This window comes from Carlito syrichta, unplaced genomic scaffold, assembly GCF_000164805.1.
Source record: "Carlito syrichta isolate Samal-C Ts95f unplaced genomic scaffold, Tarsius_syrichta-2.0.1 Scaffold132401, whole genome shotgun sequence".
Classification (NCBI taxonomy): Eukaryota; Metazoa; Chordata; class Mammalia; order Primates; family Tarsiidae; genus Carlito; species Carlito syrichta.
The window spans coordinates 67,247-93,822 of NW_007076497.1; the positions used below are offsets into that span (position 1 = coordinate 67,247).

A 26,576-nucleotide genomic window follows, 5' to 3' on the forward strand; every position below is an offset into this window, starting at 1 on the left:
CAATGTCTTTTGTTTTTATTTAATATGTTGAAGACATATTTACATGTCACTACACATAGCTCTACTATATTCCTTTTAACTACTACATATACCTTTAATGATGAACAAATTTTTACCCTCAGAAACACAATGAAATAAACATCTTCAACTAAATAATTTTGCTTACATAAGCAAATGTTTTTTTCTAAGACTCCTAGAAATGAAATTGCTGGGTTCAAAGGTACTAGCATCTGTAATGTGGACAGATTCTGCTAAGCTGCACTCACAAAAGGCAGAGGCATCTCTCACCAGTAGCATTTGAGAATTAACTCTTTCCTTGTTCCTCTCAAACACCGGACAGTATCAATCTTTTTTCAAGTTTTCCCAAACAACATTCAAAAACGTGTGTCTTTGTTGTTTTAACTGGCGTCTTTTCATGTGTCTGTGGTCATGTGTAGTTCTTTGATGACCTGCTCTTACCCTGTACTCATTTTTCTGTTGGGTTGCTTTCCCTAACTAATTTGAAGGAGCACTTTGTATTATATGGATTTAAATTCTTTGTCTGTTACATATATTACAAATATTTTTGTCATTTAGCTATGCTTATGTTGTCTTTTGTCATGCAAAAGTATTTAAGTTTTTTAAGTTGTATCTCTAATCTTATCCTTGATGTCTTCTTGAACATGTGCCTTATTTAGGAAGGCCTTTCTCTCCTGAGGTTATAAAACTTTTAAAAGTTTTCTTCTAATATTATTATTGTTTTGTTTTTTATGTTTAGCTCTTTAATCCATCTGGAAATGATTTTTGTATATGGTGTGAGGTAGGTATCTAAGTGTATTTTTTTAAATGAATAGTTCATTGTCCCAACACTTTAATTACTAACCCATCATTTCATATATTAAATTCCAGTATTTATACATGAGTCTGTCTCTGGACTCTCTAGTCTGTTTTATTAACAAATCTGTCTATTCCTATGCCAAAATACAGTGTGTTTATTATATAGTTTAATAAAAATGCTTTGCTATCTGATGGAGTAACTCTTCCTTCTTGTTCTATTTCAAGTATATCTTTGTTTTTATCAAGTATTTACTACTGTAGGTGAATTTTGGATTCATCTTGTCAGTTTCCATACACCATTCCATTGGGGTTTTCATTTAGATGTATCAAATTTCTAGATTAATTTGAAAAAAGAATGAGAGATGTACAATATTGAGTCTTCCTATCCAAAAAAAAGATACAACTTTCCATTTATTCAGATCTTTTTATTTTTATTTTTTGCTTTTCAACACTTTTCTTTAAATAGACCTTGTGCATTTTCTGCTAAAGCTTATGTCTAGGAGTTTTAAATATTTTTGTTGCTATTGCACAATCTTGCTTTTCATTGTATTTTGAAGTGATTGCCAGTGGCATGTGAGAACAGTTAAATTTTTATGTTTCTCTTACATCTTGGTAGCTTGCTAGGTCTAATGATTCTAATTATTTTTTATAGTTAATTGTTCTGAAAAGCTATATACAGACAACAGACAATTTTGACTCATCCTTTTCAATATTTCTACGCTGTTTAAAAATATTCTTAGTTTTTAGCATTGGCTAGGACCTCCTGAACAATTTTGCCTAAAATCAGTGATAGAAGATACTTTCTATGCTGCTAATATTTTACCAGTAAATATAATATTTGGTGTGTTAAATAAAGCAAGCTACCTTTTATTACTAATGCATTAGGGCTCTTAGTTTTTAAAAAGTGTTGAAAATCTTTGACATTTTTTGAAAGGATTTTTTTCTTCTAATTTAGTAAATTACACAGTAGATTTTTTAAAGTTGAGTCATTCTTGAATTCCTAGTATAATCATTATTGAGTTACAATATGAAGTTATTGTAATATATTACTAATTTGCTATGATATTTTATTTATATTTGGAGAATATATTTATAACAGATAGTTTTATACACATGCATATGAAGTATCGATCTCTGCCTTTATATGTTTAAAGCTATATAATAAGTTTGACTGATTTTGTCACCAGGGACATTCAAGTCACAGAGAGTGGTTTGGGAAAGTTTCTATCTTTTTTTTGCTTTGGAAAGTATAAATAGAATAGAAAACTTTAGTAGAATGCACCCAAAAAGCTATCTGGACCTTGTATCTTTATACTGTATAGTTTTTTTAAAAACTACAGTTACAGTTTTTGCATTTTCTACTTTTCTCAACTTTTTAAAAATTAATATTTTCTAGTAAATTAATCATTGTATCTATATTTTAAATTTCACTTTTGTAATATCGTTCACATCTTACATTAATCTCTAAACTCCTTATTAATCATGTCAAATGTTTACATAAATTTTTAAAGAACTAGCAATTTATTCTTGGCTTTTAATTTTCCTTTTGGTTGTTTGTTTTGCTTTGTTTTATTTTATACTGATTAATTAGTACTTATTTTATTTTTTCTATATTACTTATTTCTTCTTGCTTGCTTTGCATTTGTTTTGCAAGTCTTTACTACCTTTGTAATCAATTTTTAAATTTAATTTAATATGTTAACTTTTTAAAATGCTTAAATGTGATTTTTTTCTAAAATTGCTTTCTAGTCCATAGATTTCAATGATTAAGACTTTAGTTAATATTATAATAAATTGCTTTAAATTTTATTTTCAATTTTTCTTTATCAAGTAGTTTAATTACCCAAAGAGAACTGTTTAAATTATTTTTGTTCTAATTTATCTTTTATTTAATTTGGTACAAAAAATGTTTTTAAATTTTACTTTATAGTTATTTTTATCTTGGAATTTAGATTTTCTTTAAGCTTCAATATGTGATTGGGCTTTTTTTGAGTAATTAAAAATAGTGTGAACCTTTTTTTTTTTGAGTTGGAGTCTCACTCTGTCATCCAGGCTGGAGTGCAGTGGCATGCTCATGGCTACCCCAGCGTCAACCTGCTGGGCACCAACAATCCTTCCGCCTCCATCTTCCAAGTAGCCGGAAATTCAGGTGTGCACTACCACGCCTGGCTAATTTTTGATTTTATTGCAGAGATGAGTCTCACCAAGTTGCCCGGGCTGGTCTCGAACCCACAGGTTCAGGCTATCCACTGACCTCGGCCTCCCAAAGTGCTGGGATTACAGATTAAGCCACCAAGCCCAGCCTAGTGTGCAGGTTTTTAAGGAGGCTGAAAGATGTGCAATCACAGCACTCAAGTCTATTTTTTGAAATTTATTATTTGCATTTTAAAAATGTATATTCTTTTTTTATCTTCTTGACCTTTTAATTTGTGAAAGAAGTGTTTTAGCTTTTCATTATAGTGATAGCTTTGTCAGTTTCCTCTTGTTTTTACTCTTTATTAAATATACTTTATAAATATTTTATATATTGTTGCTATGTTAATTGGAGCATGAAAATTCATGATTACCATAATGGTAAATTTGGTCAGCTTTAATTATGATATTAATATATTAAGTATGATAGAAATATGATATAAGCCACTTTGTTTTCATTTAATTTTTGGCATTTTGAGTTCTTCTTATCATATATATATTAAACAATAGAAAATGTATATAAAAACATAATTAGCCCAATAAATTTGTATATACATATAAACATATATAAATTTTATGTATATGCACATATATGCATATGTATATATGTATATGCATATATATGGCTAATTATATTTTTCTTTCATTGCTTGATGCATTTTAGCATTCTTTTATTTTCAATATTTTCTGCTATTTTGTTTTAGATTTATCTTCTCTAAATAATATGCTTGATTTTTAACCTAAATTTTGCTCTCATTTAAGAGGTAATCTAACCCATTTGAATTTATTGTCTATAGTGATATTTTAAAAACTCACTCCCTATTTTTGTAGTCTTTTTTGTATTAGTTAAAGATTTTTGACTCTATTAAAAAACTAGTTTGAAAGCGATATGCACTATTTTTATTCTTCTAGAAGCCGCTTTAACATTTTAGCAAGCATATTTAAATTTAAACAGCTATAATCAACAATTGATCATTATTTGTAAGCTCCTTTTTTTTCCTTTCTAAAAGATACAGGCTTTATTGTACTTTTAATTATTTCTTATCTATCCTTCCATGCACTTATAGTTGAAGTTATATGAAAGTTTCATTCCAGATAAGTATGTTAATAATAGCATTGGTAGTACTATTAGTATTATTCGTATTATTATTTACTTTATGCCTCTATTTTATAAGAAGGCTTTATTAGTAATTGTATTACTTTTACTATCAAATTAGCAATGATTATTTAGATATAAATTGCATTTTCATGGCTTATTTGCTCAACAATTTATGTTATGTTCCAAGTCATTATATAACTTGGATTTTTTTTTACTGTTTTTCTACAGCATGTACTCAATTTTTGCTTCTATATTTTCTGAAAGACTGTGAGTGGTAAACTTCTTGAGTCTTGGCTTGTCTGAAAGAGACATCTTCAGTTGTCTTGACATTTGATACAGAGCTATCTTGATTGTAAAATCTTGGGTTGAAAATTACTTTTCTGAAAACCCATATTTTCATTTATCTTCTAAAATTCTTCAAGTGGATGAGGTAAACATGATTTCCCTTTTTAGAAACAAGATTGTCCATCTCCCAAGTCATTATTTCTTGTGTTCATTTTTATTATTTTTCTAACTAGCCCACCACAGAAATGGAAACTGCACGCCAATGGTTCATAAGGATGTATATAAAGGATGCTTTTTATCAATGTTAAAGCACTTTTGTAACAACAAATTCCACATATAAGCTGAAAGTTCCTACTTCTGAAGCTCTATTGACTGATGATGCTGTTTGAGTTTTAAAACATGCTGTGAAGTTATTTATTTATTTTTCACTTATGTTTATGCCTCTAATCTGCTGGGCAGTGAGGATTTTTCTACTATTTTTCCTCAAGAAAGAATACCCTGGGTTTCTATCCTTGTCAGTCATTTCCTCTTTGCTCTTGACTTTCAGTTTGGTAGACCCACAGATGGCTGATGCCCTCTTAGCAATTTTTAAAGACTCTCTTTAATGCTCTTTCAAATATTTCTAAGAATTGTCATGAATTCTCTTTCTGTCCACCTGATATTTTATTAGCACATGGTATTCCACACTTTTGAAATATCTCCATCCCCTTTGCTTGAAACACTGAGTCCTAAGTTGTGGTGAGAAAACCAGAATTGTCAGGTAAAAGCTGAAGTCATAGTTCTATAGATTAGATGCACCTGGAACATATTGTACCATTTCCACATTAGCCAAGCTGTCTACCCTGATGAAAATACTGATGCTTGGTTACTCGCTCAGAAAGTCTGCTGACTTTCTTCTGGACTTCCTCTTAAGTTTAGATTTTACTGTAGTACTAGATTCTGAAGCTTTCTCTCTCACTTCAGATCATCTTGTGATCTTTCTTTACACTCAGTGCCAAGGAGCCTACCTTCCCTCAGGCATCATCTCTAAATGCCAGTCTAGCTGCCTACAGTATCATAGGTCTCAAAAGTCAGTCTCCACTCAACCTCTCATAGAAGTTGTGTAAAGTTGTAGCTATCTTAGAATACAGTGCATCAAGAGTGCATCTACATATGAAGAGTGCAGACAGATGTCACTCATTTTGGTCATCTGGTCACACTATGTTCCTCTGTCTTGACCTCGTTTAGGTTGGAGGACACACTATGCTCCCCATTCGTTGGATGCCCCCTGAAAGCATCATGTACCGGAAGTTCACTACGGAGAGCGATGTGTGGAGCTTTGGGGTGATCCTTTGGGAGATCTTCACCTATGGAAAGCAGCCATGGTTCCAGCTCTCAAACACAGAGGTAAAGAAGGGGGTACATGGGACTGTTGATATGAGGGACAGCTGATAAGAGATATTTCAGGCCTGGATTTGGGCACGGTGTACAACACATCAGGTGGAATTTGGAGCCAGCAAAGTGAACGTAGGCATACACACGAGGGGAGAGCTTCTTCATAGAAACAAAATATAACTGTAGGAAATGTGGTATAATTGTCAAAATAGCATGAAATCAGATGACTAAATTGAGTCTCAAGTCACAATTCTGTTTGTTCTGCTACACTTAAAAATCATAAATGTTTCACTAAGACAAGAAATGAAAACGAAGAACAACTATGAGTTTTTCAATTGTGCCATCTTGTGGAAACATCTACTACTTAGTATGCCCAATTAATCTGGGTCCCCAAAGGTCATAGGCATGCCAGGTTCAAGAATGTACAAAGATGGAGAATTGGGAAGGTTAGTCTTACATAACTAAAAGAGCCATATGTGTACTTCCAGGAATAAAATAAGCCATAAAAGTAAACATAATAATAAGCACATATTTATATAATTTTAATTTACAATAATAAAAAATGCTAGTAAACAACTTTTAATAGTAGCTAACATTTAGCATCAGGCACTTTTAAAGCACTATAGTTATATTAATGCAGCAATTTTTACAAAGAGACACCACTGAGATTCAGGACAAGGAAAGGGGACTGTGTAGGGTCCTGGAGTGGACTGGTCAGGGTCTCAGAGGAGACAGCCTCTAGGGCAAGGAGAAAGCTTAGGTTATGGTCCCAGCACTTCTCTGACTTCATGGCCATCAGGATACTTTCATGTGACATGTAGACTAGGGTCATGTTGCTACAGGAAATTCAATACAATTTGTAGGCAGTAACGATCTCAGTCTCCCAACCCAGCAGACCCATACAAAGATTGCAATTCATTTTAAGGTCTTCTGTTTTCTGATAAAATGTAAACACAAAGGCCTTTTAGTATTGAAATCTTATTTGAATATTCAAGAAAGTGCCTTTCTTCTTGGAATCTATGTTCATTTCTGCTCTATGTCCTGACCACTTAATTAATTAAATTTTGAAGACTGGAAAGAAGACGCTTCTTTAAATTTGTAATATTTCACCATTCACAAGCTCAAAGGGGCCTGACCACATTTTTCCAAGTAGGAAAAAATATTTTAGCAACCTTTTAAAATCATGAAAAAGTGAGCCAGGCTCAGTAGCTCAGCCTGTAATCCCGTGCCTTTGGGAGGCTGAGGTGAGTGGATTGCCTGAGCCCGTGGGTTCGAGACCCGCCTGGGCAACTTGGCGAGACCTCATCTCTACAATAAATCAAAATAATAGCCAGGTGTGGTAGCACGCACCTGTAGTTCCGGCTACTTGGAAGGCTGAGGCGGAAGGATCGCCTGAGCCCAGCAGGTGAGGCTTCGGTGGCCAGGAGCGGCCACTGCACTCCAGTCTGGGCGACAGCGTGAGACTCCAACTCAAAAAGTAAATAAAATAAAATAAAATAAAATAAAATCATGAAAAAGTGATGAAATAATGTCAGAACCCATTGTTATGATGTTTTTAAAAATCATTTTTGTTTTCCTAGGAGGTGGGTTATACACATAAACACACACACACACACACACACACACATTCATGCACCTAATAATTGCCTCCATGTAGTTTGGTGGCTCCAGTAAAGAGAGGCTCTGGAATGAAGTTGCTATTGGTCTAAGCATAAGACTTGTCCTGGCTCATAGTAGCTAGTTTGCAGTCTTTTCTAAGACTGCCCATGAGGCATTGGCCTTGAAGGCATGCTTCCTGCCCCCAGTCACATACTTCACTAACCCACGATAGCAAAATTGACAACCTGGATAGTCCCACATTGGAAGAGACACTACTAGGTATTTTTTGCATCACAGCTGTTATGGCAGTTTGGAATGGATCCTTCTTCATGGAGGTAAAGGTAATGGAGGGTGGAAATCCATCTCTAATACAAATGCGGAATATGAGCAACTGGAGACTTATCAAGCTGGCAAAGAAATGAGCCTAGTGGGCCATTGCAGACACCAAGGTGAATATAACCAGGAGGATGCTGCCACAGTGATGGTTTGACAAGTTCTCCCAAAGTCAGAGTGACAAGGGACAATACTGGAGAGAAGGCACTGCTAAGCAGCATAAGGAGATACAAAGGAGAAAAAAGGCAGCTCTCTCACCCAATTAAATACCGGCTCTGAGGGCAGACAAGGGAAATATTATTTGTTCAGCTCTCGAACTAGAGATCATTCTGTGTATTTTAATCATCACAACCAATCTTTAAATGCAGAAACTGAAGTTCTGAGTATGTAACTTGTCCAAAATTGCAGTGATAAAGTCAGGGAGAAGTTAAAACTAACCTGAAAAGCGAAAGATGAAACTTTGAAAACTCACATATTCAGTGTCAGAAAAGAAGTGCCTTTGAGGAATTGGGAAGGAATCGCAAATTATACACTTGGTTCTCAACTGGTCTGCTGGGGTTGGTCCAGCTGTGAATGATTTGTTTTCTTCCCATCCAGTCTTATGGTCACCTTATAAGTATGTTAGGCCATACATTCCCTTTTCTTGCTCTCATTTTGTCCTTACAACACTCTTAGGAAGTGGTCAAGGCAGACATTTGATCCTTATCTCAGATGGGGATGCTGAGACCCTGGGAGCATCGGCTGCTCAGCAAGCAGTGGTGAATCAAGCAGTTAGTCTTAGCATTAAGGACATTAAAAGAAACAAGGTACATAGTTTAGTGCAAAGATCAGGGAAGGAAAGGCCTTGCAGAGCAAGAGTCCTTTGTAAAGACTCAGAGACAAGTGTGTTAATGTGTGATTGAGGGGGGAGCTTGCCAGATATAAGAGCTAAGGAGGCATGTGGGGGCCAGATGGTTCAGAGCTCCTTCTAGGGGGTTTTAAGGTCAGGCAGGACCTAAAAAGGGAAGGTAGAGGTCAGAAGCCAATCTCCACTACCAAGATAGAAAATGAATGTAGCTCAGTCATCCAGATGAGATTCAGGACTAGAGAAGAAGACCAAGGTAAAAAGGAAGAATGTGTGTGGGGAGTCCATGATCAAGGTGGGCCTGGCCCAAGAGGCAAGATACAAAGGGCTTCAACATAACCCATGCACAAAAGACAAGTAGTCAGTTGTGTCTCCAGCCCAGCATCTAGTCTGTTTGTGGGAACCTCGACTCCGCATTGAAGCTAACCAATGAAGTTGTTGGCTTTCACAGAGTGTGAGCCATGGGCTCAAGGTGGGGCTTTGGATGTAACCTCCTTGTTTTCCTCACTCTCTCAGGTCATTGAGTGCATTACCCAAGGTCGCGTTTTGGAGAGGCCCCGAGTCTGCCCCAAAGAGGTGTATGATGTCATGCTGGGGTGCTGGCAGAGGGAACCACAGCAGCGGCTGAACATCAAAGAGATCTACAAAATCCTCCATGCTTTGGGGAAAGCCACCCCAATCTATCTGGACATTCTCGGCTAGTGGTGGCTGGTGGTCATGAATTCATACTCTGTTGTCTCCTCTCTCCCCGACTCACATCTCCCTTCCACCTCACAACTCCCTCTATCCTTGACTGAAGTGAACATCTTCATATAAACTCAAGTGCCTGCTACACATACAACACTGAAAAAAGACAAAAAAAAAAAAGAAAGAAAAAAACCCTGTAAGGCAGTTTGGCATATATATATATATACATATATATATTTATATATCTAACTATCTATCTATCTATCTATATCTACAGAGAGAAACCTTCTCTTGCACAGAGAGAAGCTACTGATACAGAAAACCAGAAGACTTTAACAACCCAGAAACTCTTAAATATTATTAATGCAAATGAAAATTCCCTTGGACTTAAGCTGTGGCCTGTGCTTCAGCTCCAGCTTTTCAGAGCAGAAGACTTTGACCATGCAGAGACAATCCTTGGGATGGGAGCTCTGGGATGGGAGGAGCTAAGGTGGAGCCCAGTTACTGCTGTGTGTACCTGCTACCCCGGAAGCTGGCACAGAACATGCGAAGTAAAGAAATGGCGCCAGAGCAGGTCCTGGCCTCCACTTCTTCCCCATTTCCTCCACTTCAGGACAATTTTCTAATTTGTCTTTTCTGAAAAATATAGTCTTGATGCTTTGAGGAATCAATGATGATGCCTATAGATAAACGCTGAACAAACACCACCACAACACAATAATTATGACAAGAGCAGACCTCATCCATCTTGGGTGTAAATTTCTTGCTACAGTTTAAAAGGATGTGTAATTCTATCCTCTGAACTTAAAGAACTGGACTTTCTGGTCTAAAAGAACCACAGAAGGAAAAAAAACAAAACTGAAACCTGAACCCTGACAAGGCACTGCCACCTGTCTTTCTATTGCTGGAAAGACTCTTTGGTCCCACCTCCCATTTTTAGATCCTTGGAGAGTTTGGAGGTGTAGGAAATAGGTCCCCCATGTTGTCTGTGAATGTTGACACAGCAGGCTTCAGTTCCAATAGCAAGAGACTCAGTTACTTGTAGGTCATTATAAGGTATGTCCCTGAGTCCTCTCAGTTTTTCATCCTGCTTCCCTAGATCCTGGCTCCACTTCCTGGGCCTCTACTAAGTCCCAAGTAAACCCACTGCCAGGGAAGGAAGCCAGGTCTCATGAGAGGCTGGGGCAGTGAGTGGGCAAGAATCAGCAGGAGAGAATCTACTTGGCACCTGCTCCTGATACTTTGGCATTCTCCTCACGTTTCCAGCCCCTGGGAGGATTGATGCATCTACCTTCGAACTGTTGTGAAAATGAAGGGGCTGAAAAATCATTTTTGTGGGCTAGGGTAAGGAGAGGGGCTGAGGCTTCTCTGGGAGATGTCCAATGAGTGGCCAGAACCACAGTCTTGGCATCTTAATGATCACCCCGAGCCTTGACCAGGGAGAGCGGATCAAGCATCTGGGCTGAGCCCAGTTCCCTCTGCCTCAGCACCGGGGGAATCACTGCCTTACTGGCTGCTGCCAAGGATCACAACAGGACAGATCTCTAGGCCTCCCTGACACATGACAACCAAATGCCATGGAAGCCAACAACCTGGCCTCAAGAGATCTCCCACTGGGCAGAAGAGGGCGTGCTTCTCCCAGGTCACCTAGCCCATCCACCTCACCCCAAGCACAGAGCTACTGAATGGAATGACCTTTGCCTAACTGGAGCCTCCTGGGGGCCTCTGGCCTGCACCCTTTCCTGCCAGCTAAAGGGACAGTCAGCAGCCTGGACATCCTGGTTAGCTGAAGGCTATTGAAGTATGGGAATCCCTGTGTGGGGTTTAGGACTGAGTTATGTGTTTGTGGTTTTGCTTTCTTTTTTAGACCCACAAATGTTTTTATTCAAATAGAGAACTGTGCTCAGATTGTAGCCACTGTTTGGATTCAGGGATCAACAAGGCTGCTCAGCTGAATTGGGAAGAGGGGGATGTGAGCTGGGAGTTTGGTGTGAGTCTTCTAATTGTGCTGTATTCCTGGTGCCTGAGGACTTCTGGAGAAAGTTCTTTGGATTGACAACCTCATGAGAACACTTTGCTGTCCTGTGGCAACCGACACTTCTGTCTTTCCACCGAGAGGTCCTTGGTCTGTGCTGGGGCTGTGAATGCTGGATGGAACTGCACAGTCTGGTTTTGATCTGGGTAACTAAAGAAAAAGAGAAAAATGTTCAGGGAGGGAATGATTTGAGGGATCTTACAGGAAAGTGTCTCCTGGTTAAAAGTGAAGCTCCAAGGCTTCTTCTGTTGCTTGTCTTCCCTCATGTCCTCTCCCCAACACTGTGTGGCTTCTGTCTTCTTGGCCATATGTTTCTAGAACCTCATAGTCACTGATGAACTAGGAAGAAGGAGGAGAGGAAATAGCTTTGAGACTGGTGGACAACTGGGAATAAGGAATGTGCTAGGGTTTCAACTCAGGGCACCGAATCATCATGGCCTAATGAAAGAAGGCAATTCCTTTGGGAACAAGGATAACTGAAGGACACTCCAGTTGTCAAATTGCTGGTGTCTTAGTTCCATAGGCCTCCATGTTGTCTTAGGGTTGTGTCCTCACCATGTCCATTGTGAGCAGCTGCCTGTGGAGCAGTGCAAGGGCAGAGAGGAGTAGAGAGGAGGACCCACTTTCTTACCACTCTTGCTGTCCTCTCTGCATAGAGTCTACTTTAACGTGTTGATGTATGAACCTCGGCAGTTAAAAAAATATATATGATAAGATTTTATGGTGAGTAAAGAAGGCATAAAGTAGAGGTATGAAAATTGTATGGGTACACTACAGCTTTGGGGTATGTGGAGTGCATGAGGCAATTCATTCCACTGTGTCTTGATTTTTCCATCTGCACTATAAGAGATGCATTTGTTAATCTCCGGATCCTTCTGGCTCTGAATTCTTAGATTCTAACAGCATTGAATCACTGTGTCGTTTTTCTCAGTACCACTCTGGAATGCCAGTATGGCTCTCCCCGGGCCTTGCATGGGTAGGGGCCAGTTGCTGCTGAAACTTGCTGGACCTGTGCAAGGTTGAGTTCTGATAAGATGATCCTCTCTTCCTTTGCCCCGTGTCACAGCAATTCAGAATCTGAAGTATCTGAGAGGACTCAAAGCCAGAAGGGAACATTTGGTCTTATTTCCCAGCCCAGCCTTTCTATATACCAGAAAAGCACTGTCAACAGTGTATTTATTTACTAAGAGCCTAACATGATGAAATGTGTCTTGAAATGACACCCCTTAGTCAATATGGCCACTCATCCTCAGTCCACTTCATCCTCATCCCCCTATACTAAAGTCCACATTTTAGGCAACTATGTCAAATGGGCTCTGAGAGCTTAGCTGGAAGCAAGCTGTATTGTAACTTTTGGTGAAGGCTCCAGGGCACTCAGGCTGATCTCCCTGTCATCGCCATCCCCTCCTGTACTAAGTGAGAGTAACTTGCTGTTAGAGGTCTAGGTTGGGGTTGGGTGTCATGGCCGACGGTCCTCCCAGTTCTTCTTGGCTTCTGGTATGAACCTAATGCTGCCCTCTAATTATATCCCTGAACTCTGAGGGGAACTTGGCATCACTAAGCCTCCTCTAGTCAACAGTTAAGACAAAGGACTTGGTGCTTCTTCCATTCAGCAGATCATGCACAAATTATTCTTACAGAGATGCTCTCCACTGGAGGCAAAGAATCCTTGGTCCTTCTGGGCTCAGGCTGAACATTAATGTTCTTCTCTGGTGATTCTTACTTAGTGGAATACACTAGTGCAAGTATTTTTTGGTGCTAAATACTGTGGAAACCAACACCAACAAGACAGCTGCCAGCCAGTTTCTGGGAATGCATGAGGCTCAACTCAGAAGTAAAAGTGAGTCAGTCATGCTGGAAGAATACAGGATGCACTGGAAGTTAAGTAGGACTGTGGCAGGGTGGAAAGACCATCAAAATCCCTGGGTTTTGTTCCCTATGTGACTTTGGCTAAATCAACTAATCTCTTGGATTAGCAAATTTATCATCTGAGACATTTAAGAGGTTGGAATAGATTTTTTAGGCTCTTTCAGTTAAAAAAAATTGTGTCCTGGTGCCACCTGCTTTTTGTAATGCTTGTGAAAAATAAGAGACAAAAGGCAAGGAGGGAACGGAAGAAAAGTTACCAATGGCAAGAAACTGATTCTAGGAGGCAAGTAAAAACGACCTGGAGACTGTTAGATTTGAGAGATACTGGTGGGAGGAGCCAGGCAGACAGATCAGAAACTTCATTTTCATATTCTTCAAGGGAGGTTGCCTACCTTGCCTCTTGACTGCCTTTCACCAGGCTGTCCCCTTCAGCCTCTTGTCTTTTCCCTTTCAACCCCAACATTCATGCCCAAACTTGACAGAAACTCTTCCAAGATATAGAGGCAGGCCGATGTCCACCTTTCGATTGCTATGGGCAATCCCTGGGTCAAAAACCAAGAAATGTTTATCTTTGAACACTCATTTTGAGGAGCCAGGATGTTGGAAAGAGGGTAGTGTCTTAAACTTCAGACTATTCACTAAAGTCCTTTTCCATTCAGGAATGACTAATGACTTCCTTGCTCTCCTTTTTTTCAAACCAAACAGCAACGGTGTTATATTGGCCCAAAAATTTAGTTGTTGCAATGGGCAGGCTTGAAATTAAGGATCTTTCTAGTGCTTTGTTCAGAATCTGGAGCATAGAAATATCAATAAATGTTGTTGAATAAACCCGCATGCCAGCAGTCTAGAGAGCTGTCCTCAAATGTCCCTGAGATGTCTATTCTTCACTTTGGTAGGGAACCAACCTGCGAGAAGACCCAAGGGTATTTTCTTTAGACTAAAAGGTGACACCTTTAGTTCAGTTCTTGGATGCTGCAGTCACTGTACATTTGGTTTCTGGAGCTGTACTTTCTTTTTTTGATACCAAATAAATTGTTTTGGCCAAGAATTAAACAGTTTGAAAGAAACATTCCAAGGTTTTGCATTATTATTAAGACATCAATATAGGCTTTGGAAAGTATTTTGGGAGTTGTGTAACATTGCTGAAAGTGTCTTTTAAGGAAAGTATAGGCATATATTCATTGTGTGCTTATATCTATATATTTGATTGGAATAGCTTCAAAGAAGGCCTGTTCGAAGTCGGCAAATTGATTTCAATTTGGAATTCTCTTTGAGCCTTACTTTTCTTGGGGATCAGAAATCAGAAATCCAGACATGGACTGGCTTCCAAGACATTCAGGAAGGTTCTGATGGGAAATCTATCATCTTGTAAAGTTTGATCATGTGGTGCTCTCTGAATTAAATTATGCTGACAATGACATTCTGAGCATCTGAAAATCATTCTCCCTGGTTGTGTAATAGATCCCCACACAAACCATTTTCTCCAATATCTCCTTTGTGAGTTGGTACCAAAATCACCCGCAGTGACAATGAAACCATCCCCTAGGAAGGAAGGGACGGAGAGCATGTTAGATGTTGATCACTGATTACTCTTTCTGAAAGGCATTGCTGACCATAGTGGATATGGGGACTATTTGTGTCCCTGCACTGGGTATTAGGACTTTTGTTCTGAGCATTAACTGCTTTATCCTAAGAATCTGAATCTTAGCTTTTGACAGAGTCGTTGTCTCCTGCATCCTTCCAAACCATAGTTTCCTTTACTGCCTATAAAAATTCTATATTTTGCAACAAGAAGCATCTTTGGACCAAGTATTAGTGTACCATCATAGCACTCTTCTATGAGATCTATGGATATTGGGGGACCCTTCAAAGAACTTGGAATTTTTGATCAAGACCTGGTTTGATATTTTCAGTAGGTGATGATGTCCGTGACCAGTAAGCTAGACTCATCTTTCTTTTATCATACAAAGGCAGGACAGTCAGTTTTATTTGTTTTTTTTTCTAATTATCAAGACAAAGATTGCTTTTTGTGCAGTATCATGACCCAAGCTCACAGATTACAAGAGATACTTCTAGCTGAGAAAGCTGGAAGTTTCCAATAGAAAATTTATCAAGAAAACATAGATGAAGAAAGGCCTATTGAACATCTACTTCTGAGAAACACCTAGGAGTTCAGGTCTCACTTTTCAGTTTCGTTTCATATGAGAGGAGTTGGTTTCTTCTCATTTTAGACATTGAAAAATTTAGACATCCTTCTGGAAAGGCCAAAGGGAGACGAAAATCCCAAAGGTCCACCGCATACTCTACCATTCTTTTGGATGCAACATTCCTAGGATCCAATGCAAAATGTAATACACTTGATTCTGAGTCTGATAGTTATTCTTTCATGTAATAAGATTACATGGTAGTTATTTTTAATAAAAACTAAATTTTGTATGATTTGAATGGTAGGACATACTCAAAATTTTTCCCCTGAAGATCTGTCCATTTTCTATCTCTGTTTAACAGCTCCCTGACATTCACCTGATGACTTTGAACCTACCTCAGGAGTGAATAAATAAACCTGGTCCAGGTAATTTGATTTCTGCTATCTGTAGTACATCTTAGTAAAGGAGGGTTTTTTCTTTTTTTTGCTTTTTCTTTTTGCTCCTATTCCCTGCTTCCATGGGACTGACAACGAAGCTTCTCAAACTCTGTGAAAGTCTTAATACGAGGTGAATCCCAGGACCACAAACAGTTTGGACTTCAAACAGTGAGAAAATTGGCACTGAATGATTCGGCACACAAAGCAGAAAACTTTCATTTCCTGTAGGCAGGATAGAATGGACTGTTATATTAAGACTTCTAAAGGAACCCTGCCCTGGAGTAATTTCAGGGCTGTCAGATGATGTTGACATCTAGATTAACCTCTGTGCAGTGAATTTTACTGCAAAGCTCATTGAGATGCATGTGATGTGTCCCTGCAAATCCATTGGGAACCCTTGGTGGCCTTCCCTTAGCAAACTCCCTCTCACTTCCCCACCCACTGCTCTCTCCATCCAAGAACTTTTAACCTGTAGGAGCAGTGGAGCCATGGCTGGAATCTGGCCCTAGGAGAGGGAGTTTTGGCCTCTCTCTGACCATGGTGCTGAGCCAGGATTTCTGCTCAGTTGGAGTGACAGTAGTTGTCATCGTATTGGTTTTCCCTCGAGGGGACTGCAAATCAAGGCATGAAAACCACTCTGCTGATGACAAACAGTTTTGCAGCATATCTCGATGCTGCACAAAGTGAAATGGTTTATAAAGAATTAGTGTGTCCTAAGTCATTGAGCCCTGTGCTGAGCTCTCCAATCCTCTAGGGCTTCAAGGTTCAGATGCAACAAAGTCATGACTGCAGCTAGGTGGGACGAATGGATTCTGATGGACAAAGTGTTTGGATTCTGATGGACAAAGTGTTTGCCTTCTGTGCAAGTGTTTCCTAAGGTCCTTATAAGAGAGGCAGCCCCAGCTCCTTACATGGTCACAGGCAGTTTTGGAAACTTACCTCAGGATTTTAGAATACTTTACCCTAAAGTCTGGAGTACAAGCTCAGATTTTCTGTGTAATTGCTTTTCCTATTTGCCTCTTGTCTTTCATCTGAGTTATAAGAAGTAATAAGAATATCTACATATTCTTAGTGTTTTTCTCAGATAATTGAAAGTTTCTAACCAAGGACATTGTGCTTATGAACAGGGAAAATAGATTTCTAGGTTGAATAATGTAACAATCATATGAAGGCAATCTTTATGACTTTATTTAAAGCAATGATCAGTGTTTGTTCTAGCTAATGCTCACGTAGTGCAAAGTACATTCATTTTAAAATTATTTGTGATACTTATTCACATGCACACACACATACACACATGCCCCAGCAATCCTACTGGTATTGCAAACTAACATGGCCCATTTTCATTGTTTCTGTTGACTTATATGTGCATGCATGTGCAAATATGTGTGCATCACGTGTGGATTCTTAAATTTATCTATAGTTCACCTTTTCTTTTATTATCTACACACAACATTTGACTTTCTGCAATATGGATCACTTATGAAGTTAAGGTTTTTCAAGGGATAATAAATCCTGAGAGTCTCAATATATTCACATTTAAAGGCAGGATTAGTTTTCTTGCAGAAACAAAAACCAAAGTGAGCCATGATTTAGATTTTACTTAGTTAACTTCTTGGGGAAAAAGGTACTGAATTTGAGCTTGAATAATAACTATTAGCACAAATATACATGCAAAGTAGTTTAAGCAAATTATTGAACCTATCTTTGGGCTGAAACAATGACTCAGATATAAAGCACAAACATTCAAATTGAGTTGGAATGTGAAGTGAAAGGGTTGGTGTGGGACATGAGAAGAGCACCAGACTGGAAGCAAGCAGGCTGGATTGGGTGTAACTTGATGACTTTGAACAACTCACTTCAATTATTTGGGCCAAGGTGGGAATGTCCTTAGCTTAAAGTGGGCAGCTGACAGCTAGTTGCAGACATGTGCCCTTCTCTGATTCCAGTGATGGGACAAGTCAATCTATTTTTAATCTATATCTCAGATTCAGTATTATTGAAGTATTATACTTCATTTCAAAGGTCTTGCCCAGAACAAATTTGCAAACATCCCCACTCTGAAGAGTCAGCACCATTTTCATCTTATGTTCAGGTTATCTCTTGCAGCTCTACAAACCCTGAATGCTTGTTGTCCCTACCCTTAAAAGGCTGAAAAAGGCCAGAGAAAGCCCTAGTGGCTCATTTCCTTCTTTCCGAGCCTGTGCATCAAGCATGCTTGTGATTTAGCCTAGGTTTTCAGAGAAAAAAACTAGTATGTCTTCCCAGCCGTTCGTCAGTCTCTTTCCAGTTCCATGGACCAAGTGATTAGCTCATCATTAGCACCTCATCAGCTGCCTTTGCACAAGAGACTCTGGGACAACAAGCCTATCATAATGCCTCAGTCTGTCTTTTTGAAGTCAAACCATCCTATCTTGGTTAGGAAAGGCGAACCTTCCTACAAACATGTTTTCTTTCAAATTTCTCTGTTGTTTTTTGGTTGGTATATGTGCTGATAAATAGTTTTCATTTTTCTAAGGCCTTATTCTATCTCTATCTCTATGGGCGAGGAGCTCCACATGTCAGCAGAGCGTGTATTTGGCAAAGTTGCTAGAATATTGACACAGATTTGCAGCAGCATCCACATCTTGAAGAAGAAAAAAGAGACTTTTAAAATCAAATGAGACCTTCACTGTGATGGCACCAAGAAGGTTTATACCTTCAGAACGGAAGTGATAACACACTCCTTTTCTAGATACAAAGAGGTAAAAAAAAATCACCCAAAGAGTTGGAAGACCACACCCTCTTATCCCGAGATCATCATGTATCAACACATACTTTAACTCCAGTTTGGCCTGAAAACACAAATGTCCACAGTTACTATTAAAAACACATTCGTCATATATAACTCAACCCCTTATTTTGCAACCCTGAGACGACTTCCATATTGTTTCTTTTCTTGGTTCTTTCTAATTGTTTAATGAGATTTGCATATTTTTAAAATTTTTATTTCTTTAGGAAAGGTGGAGCCTGTTTTAAGTGCTGCTATGATGAAATGGCACGTGGGGTGGGGAAGATAATGGCACCAGGGGGCAGAGGACTTGCAAGTTTCTATTTCCTGCTGAGTGACCTTGAAAAAAGCATTATCTCCTCTGTGCCTCAGTTTCTTAATCTACAAAAAAGAACTGCTATCAACCCCCTGCCTGCTGCAGGGAGTTATTTGCACACCAAATGAGATTATAGCTGTGAAAGTGCTCTGTGAGCTTTGCAGGGCCTGACAGATAGATAGAACCCACTCTCTGGGCAGTGAATATAGCAGACAGCCTTGCTGGGTACTGAGCTGAGAGAATAGATGTGAAGTGCTTTTGAGATGTGCCATATTTTGAGGTTTCTGGAGGTTTTGCTATTAGTATTTTTCTCCTTGAGTTACCATTGAGCATCTAGTGATAGAGAATGCCTTTGAAAACAACAAGCAGAAAGGGGGATGTTTTACCTATTTGGCTCTGGCATTGGAAAGGGACTGTTGGTAGATTTTAAGGCTTGGAAATGGAAAACCTTTTACAGCAAAATGGCATCTTCTGCTGCATTTAACTTCTTGCCACCCATTGTTGCTTTCATGAGTTTCTGTAGATCTCAAAATAATGCTTTGTAAAATAAGACTGTATGAAGCTTTCTCTATAAATTTGTTAGTATAACTAATTTTTCAGAAAGTACCCAAAGTGATAACCATTTTGAAGCAGCATCACATTTATCCTGGGCATTTGTACCTGGGGAAATAACCTTAAGTGAAAACTAAATGCTAGACTACACTTCTAACAGGCCTGAGGATCAACAGATAGGTGTGAGTGGGATTCCCATTGAGAAATGTGTCTGAATAAACATGAAACCTCTGACAATAAATCTTGAGACCTATTGCCAAGGTTATAGCAGTGATGTCATTTACACACCCTGAAAAATCCCAGGTGTTTGTAATGCCAGCCACTATTATAAATACCTTGTAATGGTAAATACTTGGCAAGTTAAATTGTTCAAGTGCTCTTTTATTTAGAACTCCAAGCAATAATCAGATGCAATGCATCTGATAAAATGCTGTGCCTGATTTTTTTAAAAAAGGATTTTGGCCACTTCAGAAAGAAATTAGTAGAAAACTGAGTACCTAAAATCTTAAGAAATTCATAAATTTTTCATTCAAGTTCAGAGTATCTCTTTTCTCTCTTTACCTTGGATTCAATTTTTTCTCTTTCTTATATCTAAAAGCAACACATCTGTTCTGGACCACTGTCTAGGCGATTTTCCTCTGCAGTTGTCTAGTAAACAAAAAGCACCCCAGGTTCTTTGAAATAAGAGTGCAAACTGGGTTATGACTAGCATTTTAGATGACAGTGTGAAATTGGAGAAGGAAATCTAGCTCAGGGTGATGTTTCATAACTTACTCTGATAATCTTGAGAAGATGACCTCCTTCACAGTATTGTTAAAGCCTGCCTTGAACAAGTCATTTCACTTTGCAAGTTCCTAAAGACTAGACTGATTATTTAAGGATTTCAGAAGTATCATTTGAGAAATAACTCAAATAGAATGTTTGGTCTAATATGTTAACAGAAAAAACAAGAACTTAGTTCAGTGCTTTTTTTCTTTCCCTTGTCTGAGAATTTAGCCTTTCTTAGGGATCACTGGGATATTTCCTTTTCTAAGATAGGCAAGACTGATTACAATTCACATCCAAAAGCAAAAACTCCTCCAAACCCATTGGCGTTGGAGGCAATCCTAAATGATCACTGTTATTTTTCTGTTAGCCCACAGCTTCAAGGACCCTTCTTGATTATGTGTGTGGACCATGGTAAGTTAGCTCAAGGGAACTGTTGAATTAGAATGAAAAGAAAGCAAGTTGGGGCAAGAAAATTCTCACTTTGAATGTGAGAGAAAATAGAGAAATAGTTCTCTCTGACAAAGATTTGTGTACTGTTAAAGAAAAATTCATTTTCTTTCTCAAGTAGGCTTTACTTTTTGAGATTTCTTGTGTGTGTGTGTGTGTGTGTGTGTGTGTGTGTGTGTTGGCTGGTAGAAAGTAGTTGTTTATGAGTTTAGACTTACTTTTGAGCTTAGTTAAAGCTCTGTTCAGCTTCTCCAAATGTGACAATAAAATTAAGAGTGGAGAGAACTTCAGAGGCTCATGCTACAGTATAAGGTAAATTCTTCCCAAATATTTCATTCAGAAACATCTAATCATAGCAGACAAAATCAATCCTACATCTGCAATTGGTATCAGGAAAAAGAAATCAGTAGGTAGTGCCTGCAGACCCTGATGCCACATCTGTTTATAGCCTTCTTTTCTAAGGTTTCAGGGTCTGTGATTCACATGAGAATATGTTGTGTGAGATGCCCCATCAGTATTTTGGCAATGCTTTAACTCTCCCACAGGAAAACTAGGGTTGCTCTAGGGCTATTTTTGTTTGAAATGGTACACACACACAAAGAGACTTTTGGAACACATTTTGAGACCTGTCACCTAGGGTCAGCCTTTGTTAGAAGAGTTTTCAGCTTGATGGGTAGAGTTTCTTGCTTCTCCCAAACTAGAGTGGACATTCTACAGCGATTCACAGTTATCTGTTTTCAGCACCAGGGACAGCAAATACTCCCCTCTCCCAACTGAATAGGCCTGCTATCCTGATGAACCTTCCAGACTAGGAAGGGCAGATTTTTCCTTTACTTTCTGTCCACTGTGGCCGCAACTTGGAACTTTATCCTTAAGTTAAGGTGCTTACATCTTTCATTTATCCTTAGGCCTGGCTTAGCTGTCTCTGTCACATTCTTGACCTGCTAACAAATAGTGGGATTTGGATTAACACTTCCAGGTATCCTGGCTCAAAGAAGTGAAAAGAGAGACACTAGACACCAGTAGAAGGCACACTATAGAATGGGCTCCCCCTGCAAACGTCTTTATTCCATTGACTTGTAAACCCCCAAATGGGGGCTGCTTATGTGCAATCACTTACCTTTTAAAATTTCTGCTCATTTCACAATAAACAAGTCTATGTTTGCCTTGGTGTGCATCTGGAGGTGAAATTTCACAGTGGTTGAGCAGAAGCTATGAACTTTGGAAGCGGAAAAGGACTCAGTGATGTTGTCTTTAGGAATTTTGAAGACTCAGTGAGAAACACTGCTCTGAATCTCAGCATCTACCCTTCAGCCCTAAGTGCTGTTCAACAGCTGTCTTTGCCTTAAACAATCACAGTAAGAATTCAAGTGGCTCCTTATGGCCTTTGTCAGACCAGACTAAAGGGGTGCATGGAGAAAACAAGGGTAGCAGAAGCACAGGTTGTCACTTTGTTTTGTGATTGACCAGACTTCATATAGCACAATAATACACAGACATCATCTTAGAGGCAGCATTGTCTTAACTAATTGGCAGCATTCTCCCCACTCATGTCAGGATGGGTCCTGTGTTAGGAAGGTAAGACAGTCACTGTAGATATATGACTGTCTATTTCACAGATGTCAGATCAACTGCCTCCAGATCATCCAACGTTCTGAACTCCCTCCATATCTTCTCCCTCACTTCCTACCCCCCTTCAGTGTTACTTATCATAACACTAATGTTATTTAGTGGCATGAGACCATAAGGCATTCCTTTTAGAAACAAGTGAGGTGATTAAAGCAGGCAAGAGCCAGATCTCAGAGAAGCAAATTCAATGGAACTATTATTTTTACCCCAGGAGTGAATCTGAGATGAAACCAAAATTTCCTTCCATTCCTTGTCCTCTTAAGTCAGTCTCATTCTTCCAGTGCTCACACTTGCCCTGTGAAAAAGACCATAGCATAAGTTGTCTAGATTGTTTGTATGAAATCTGGGGTGTTTAGGGTCAAAAATTCTTTGTAAGATCCCTTTTAGAATAAGGGTGCTTTTCTTATAGTTAAATAAAGGAACCATCATAGACTTTAAAACTTTACAAATAATATGTATAGAAAGGACCTACAGCTATAGGAGAGCTTAATGAGAAGAAATCATTTTTCTTAGAATAGAGAAGGAATTGAAAACTGACTGTCAATGGAACAAATAATCTGCTGGCTGGAGAAAAGGTGGTCTGAAACTGGCGACTCAGAGCAGGCATCTTGAGAAGTAGAGGTGATGCCGGTAGAAGCCTCAGGAAGAAACATGCCAGAGAATAAAATTCTGTAGGGGTTCTCAGTACTTTTTCTGAAAAATTCCTAACATTTTCAAGGGCACTTCTAGCCCTCTGCCTCTTTAGAGGTGAGCTCAGTGCTACTTCTGGGTTCTTAAGGCAAATGCCCTACAAACACCAAAGTCTTGTATTTTCCACTCTCAGCCATCACTGGCTGTCCTAAGTGGAATTTTTTTTCCTCTTCCCTAAGTAGAAGGGACTTGTTTTCAGGAGAAGTGTCCTTTAAACATCCAGCTAAAACTGGAAGTAATTTTTTGCATGAATGGCTTTTTACAGCTAGGTCTAAAGCAGAACAAAACTTGTATTAAACTAAGTGCTACTTTACTTATCTTATTTCAAGAGAAATGAAGGATTTATTGTCGTGTAAATGATATACACTGATTTGTTTCCTACTGGACATTACATGTCCCTTTATCTTTAGGCTGATGTTGTGCAGCAAACTTTCAATATCTGGAAAATCAGTTGGTACCTACTTCAGTGCGCTATTAGGATATTATGTTCCCCGAGAGGAATTTTGCCAATGAAGTTTAGGTGCTGTTGTAACTGATTTCCATCCCCCATCCCTAAGCTTCTGTACTAAGTATATGTAAAGTGATTATATCTTGTCTGATCCCATGTATTTGTTCGTGTTTCCCAGTGTTTGTATAAGTATATCGGCAATCTGAAAGGTTAGCTGGATTATGGCAACTGCTGAACAATGATGTGTGTGGCATATGGGTGATATGATACATGTGCACACCTGTTCTGAGGCCAAGCTAATCTACTCACAGAATTTGGAAAACAAAACAAAACAAAACAATGTGGCTTGGCTTGGGGAAAGTTTAACAATAGATGCGGTATCGTCAAGTCATCAATTTTGGTGGAGAACTTGACAACAGCAAAGTTGAGGTGTGGTCACCTGGATCTTACATCCTTTATTTTAATCTCAATTGATTGTTTTTCACTTCTATTTTATGACTTAAGAAATATTTCTCCATGATGCTTGTTTGTTTGTTTCTCCAGGCCATTGGAAAGTGCTTGCTTCCCATCATTTGGATCCCAAAGTTTTTAACTTAATATGGTTTCAGCAGAACTGGGTTTTATTAATAATGCCTCTTCCTTGAGGTATTGTTTCTTCCATTATTTTTCTTTATGACAAACAAATGCGTTGGCTATGCTAATTTTATTTGCATCCTGGTGCAGCATGGAGACTCTAATCAAAATGATGACTGCATTTGCCTTTGGAGAAGAGGTTCACAGTCTAAGTAAAACTCTTATGTGAATGTGTCCTTTATGCAAAAAAAAAAAAAAAGCATACTAACTTGGTAAGATGACACCAGGCTAGGGGGGTTACGTTCTCAGTTGTTAGTAAGGTATATGTTGAAAAGGCAAGTGCACACCCTTTCTTTATTCCCCATCCCACCCTTCCTTCTTCCTCCCCAACCTCAAAAGAAAAACAGAAAATTATTTTTTTAAACTGTATTAATAATTTATGTTTAATACAAAAGGATGATTTAATGGTATCACCAAAGGTCGTTTCTCCCATTGTGCATGTCCTTCACTCTAGGCCCCGTAGCCATCAGCCCATTCTTCACCCTCATGCTTCCATCCCAAGGCAAACACATGTTTTCATCGGAATCTATGGGTGTTGAAGTTAAATGTGGGGGCAGAGATTTAACATCATGACACTAACGAAAACCAACCATTCTTCACTTTCAAATGGTTAATTACTACCAGAAGGCAAACTCTTTTCTTGGTTTTTGTTTTAAAACATTTTATACATATATATGTATATATGTGTGTGTATGTATGGACATATGTATGTATATGCACATGCACATGTATATATGTATATATCCATCTTCAATATAAATATATCATATGTGAGAGTTGTAAATACTCCTTGGTTATATGTCTGTCTCTCTCATAGCATCATATCTTCAATGTTATGTTAACAACTCCATTTATTGATTGATGAAATCGTGTGTAGATCTGTATCCTCCTGACATAGTTTATGTAGGGTCTCTTCTCAAATAAAGTATAAAACAAAAATTCCCTTGTTTTATTTGGATTCATTGTGCAGTAGGGAAGTGCGATGAATTTAAAGATAGTTTGGGAAAGTCTCAATCCATACAAAGATTGTGAGCTCCGCTATCATCTTGAGAGCTTGGACTTTGCTTTGTTAATGGTAAAAATAACTTGCATAATTCAGATAGTCTGCAAATAAAATATTGGGTTGAAATGAGTATTTTAAGAAGAACACACATGCATTGATGATTTGAAGCTGGGTCCCAAAGAAAGGAATGAATTCCTCCAGCTCTGTGTCCTGGTGATATCCCGTTTTCCCATGTATGCTGTGTTTCAACTTCTCAGTTACAATAATTTTTCTTCCATAGTAATGTTTTATTTATAATATGGAGAAATGGGACTTTCTATCAAAAAAGAATGGAAAAAGAAGTTGCAATATATTTATTACTCACCAAAAGAAATATTGCATATCAATGAAAATGAATGCATTGTACATACATACCTAACAACATGGCTTTAAATCTCAACATAGTATTGGATTTGAAAACCCAGATATGCAAGAGTAAATACTCTGGAATCCATCAAAATATCTGCAAAAACTGGGAAAACTAATTTGTGTTGCTAGAAGTCAGGATGGAGGTTACTTTTACAGAGGAGGTGAAAAAGGGATTGGGAAGGGGGACAAGGGGCATTTCTGTGGCAGATGGTAGTATAACTGTTCTATTTTCTGATCTGTGTTGTTATTACAAGCATGTATTCATTTTTTGAAAATTTATCAAACTTACACTTATAATTTATGTACTTTTAGCAGTTACAATAATTTAAATAAGTTCTCAAGATGGGATAAAAATATTCTCTTGGACATCCATTTACCCCCAAAGATCTTATGATTCTTTAGCACAACTAATTTAAAACTTTCCCCCTCTCTCTTCTTTTTTCATTCCAATTTCCCTCTTTGTCTACATTATTTTTCTCTTTATTTCATATAATGTGTCTTCTTTAATGATATCTCAATACTTATTTGCATTAATGTCTTTTAAAAACTTTGATGGGTTGTGGGAGAAGAGCATGGAGGAGAGTCAGGGAGGTACAGATTACAATTCCATTCATGAGCATTTAACAGAGAAATATAGAAATATAGAAAGGTTTAGTGCAGGGTTTCTCTATCTTAGACTAGGTAACTTTGTTGTGGAGGACTTTTCTGTATGCTGAATGGTATTTATCAACATTTTATTAGATGCCTTAGCAATCCTCCTCTGTGCACTCTTACCCTCCCCTTGTCTGAAAACCAATAACATTGCCAAACATTGTCAAATGCTGTCTGGGGGACAAAATTTCTCCACTTGAGAAACACTAGCTTAAGCTTTTAGATCTTGCCATATAGTATCACACAGTATTAAAAGAGGAATCACATCCAGGAAATGTAAGAGCTCAGGTAATGCTCTAGCCCTTTCTAGACCAGCTGCTTGGTTGTGCCACGTGGTAAACTTGCTGTTTTTCTTTTCTTTTTTTTTTTTTTTTTTGAGTTGGAGTTTCACTCCGTCGCCCAGACTGGAGTGCAGTGGCCGCTCCCGGCCACCGCAGCCTCGACCCACTGGGCTCCGGCGATCCTTCCACCTCAGCCTTCTGAGTAGCCGGAATTACAGGCATGCGCTACCACGCCTGGCTGATTTTTGATTTATTGTAGAAG

General features: G+C 38.4%; 1 protein-coding gene across 1 annotated transcript in view; it reads left to right on the plus strand.

Moving 5' to 3' along the window:
* Positions 1–9,466, plus strand: part of LOC103250751 (NT-3 growth factor receptor-like) — a 67,464-nt gene extending 57,998 nt beyond the window's left edge. The window contains exons 6-8 of the mRNA XM_021708184.1: positions 758–799; positions 5,621–5,779; positions 9,060–9,466. Coding sequence (XP_021563859.1) covers positions 758–799; positions 5,621–5,779; positions 9,060–9,245 — 387 coding nt within the window. The 3' untranslated portion in view covers positions 9,246–9,466. The remainder of the gene's footprint in view (positions 1–757; positions 800–5,620; positions 5,780–9,059) is intronic.
* Positions 9,467–26,576: the final 17,110 nt, after the last annotated feature.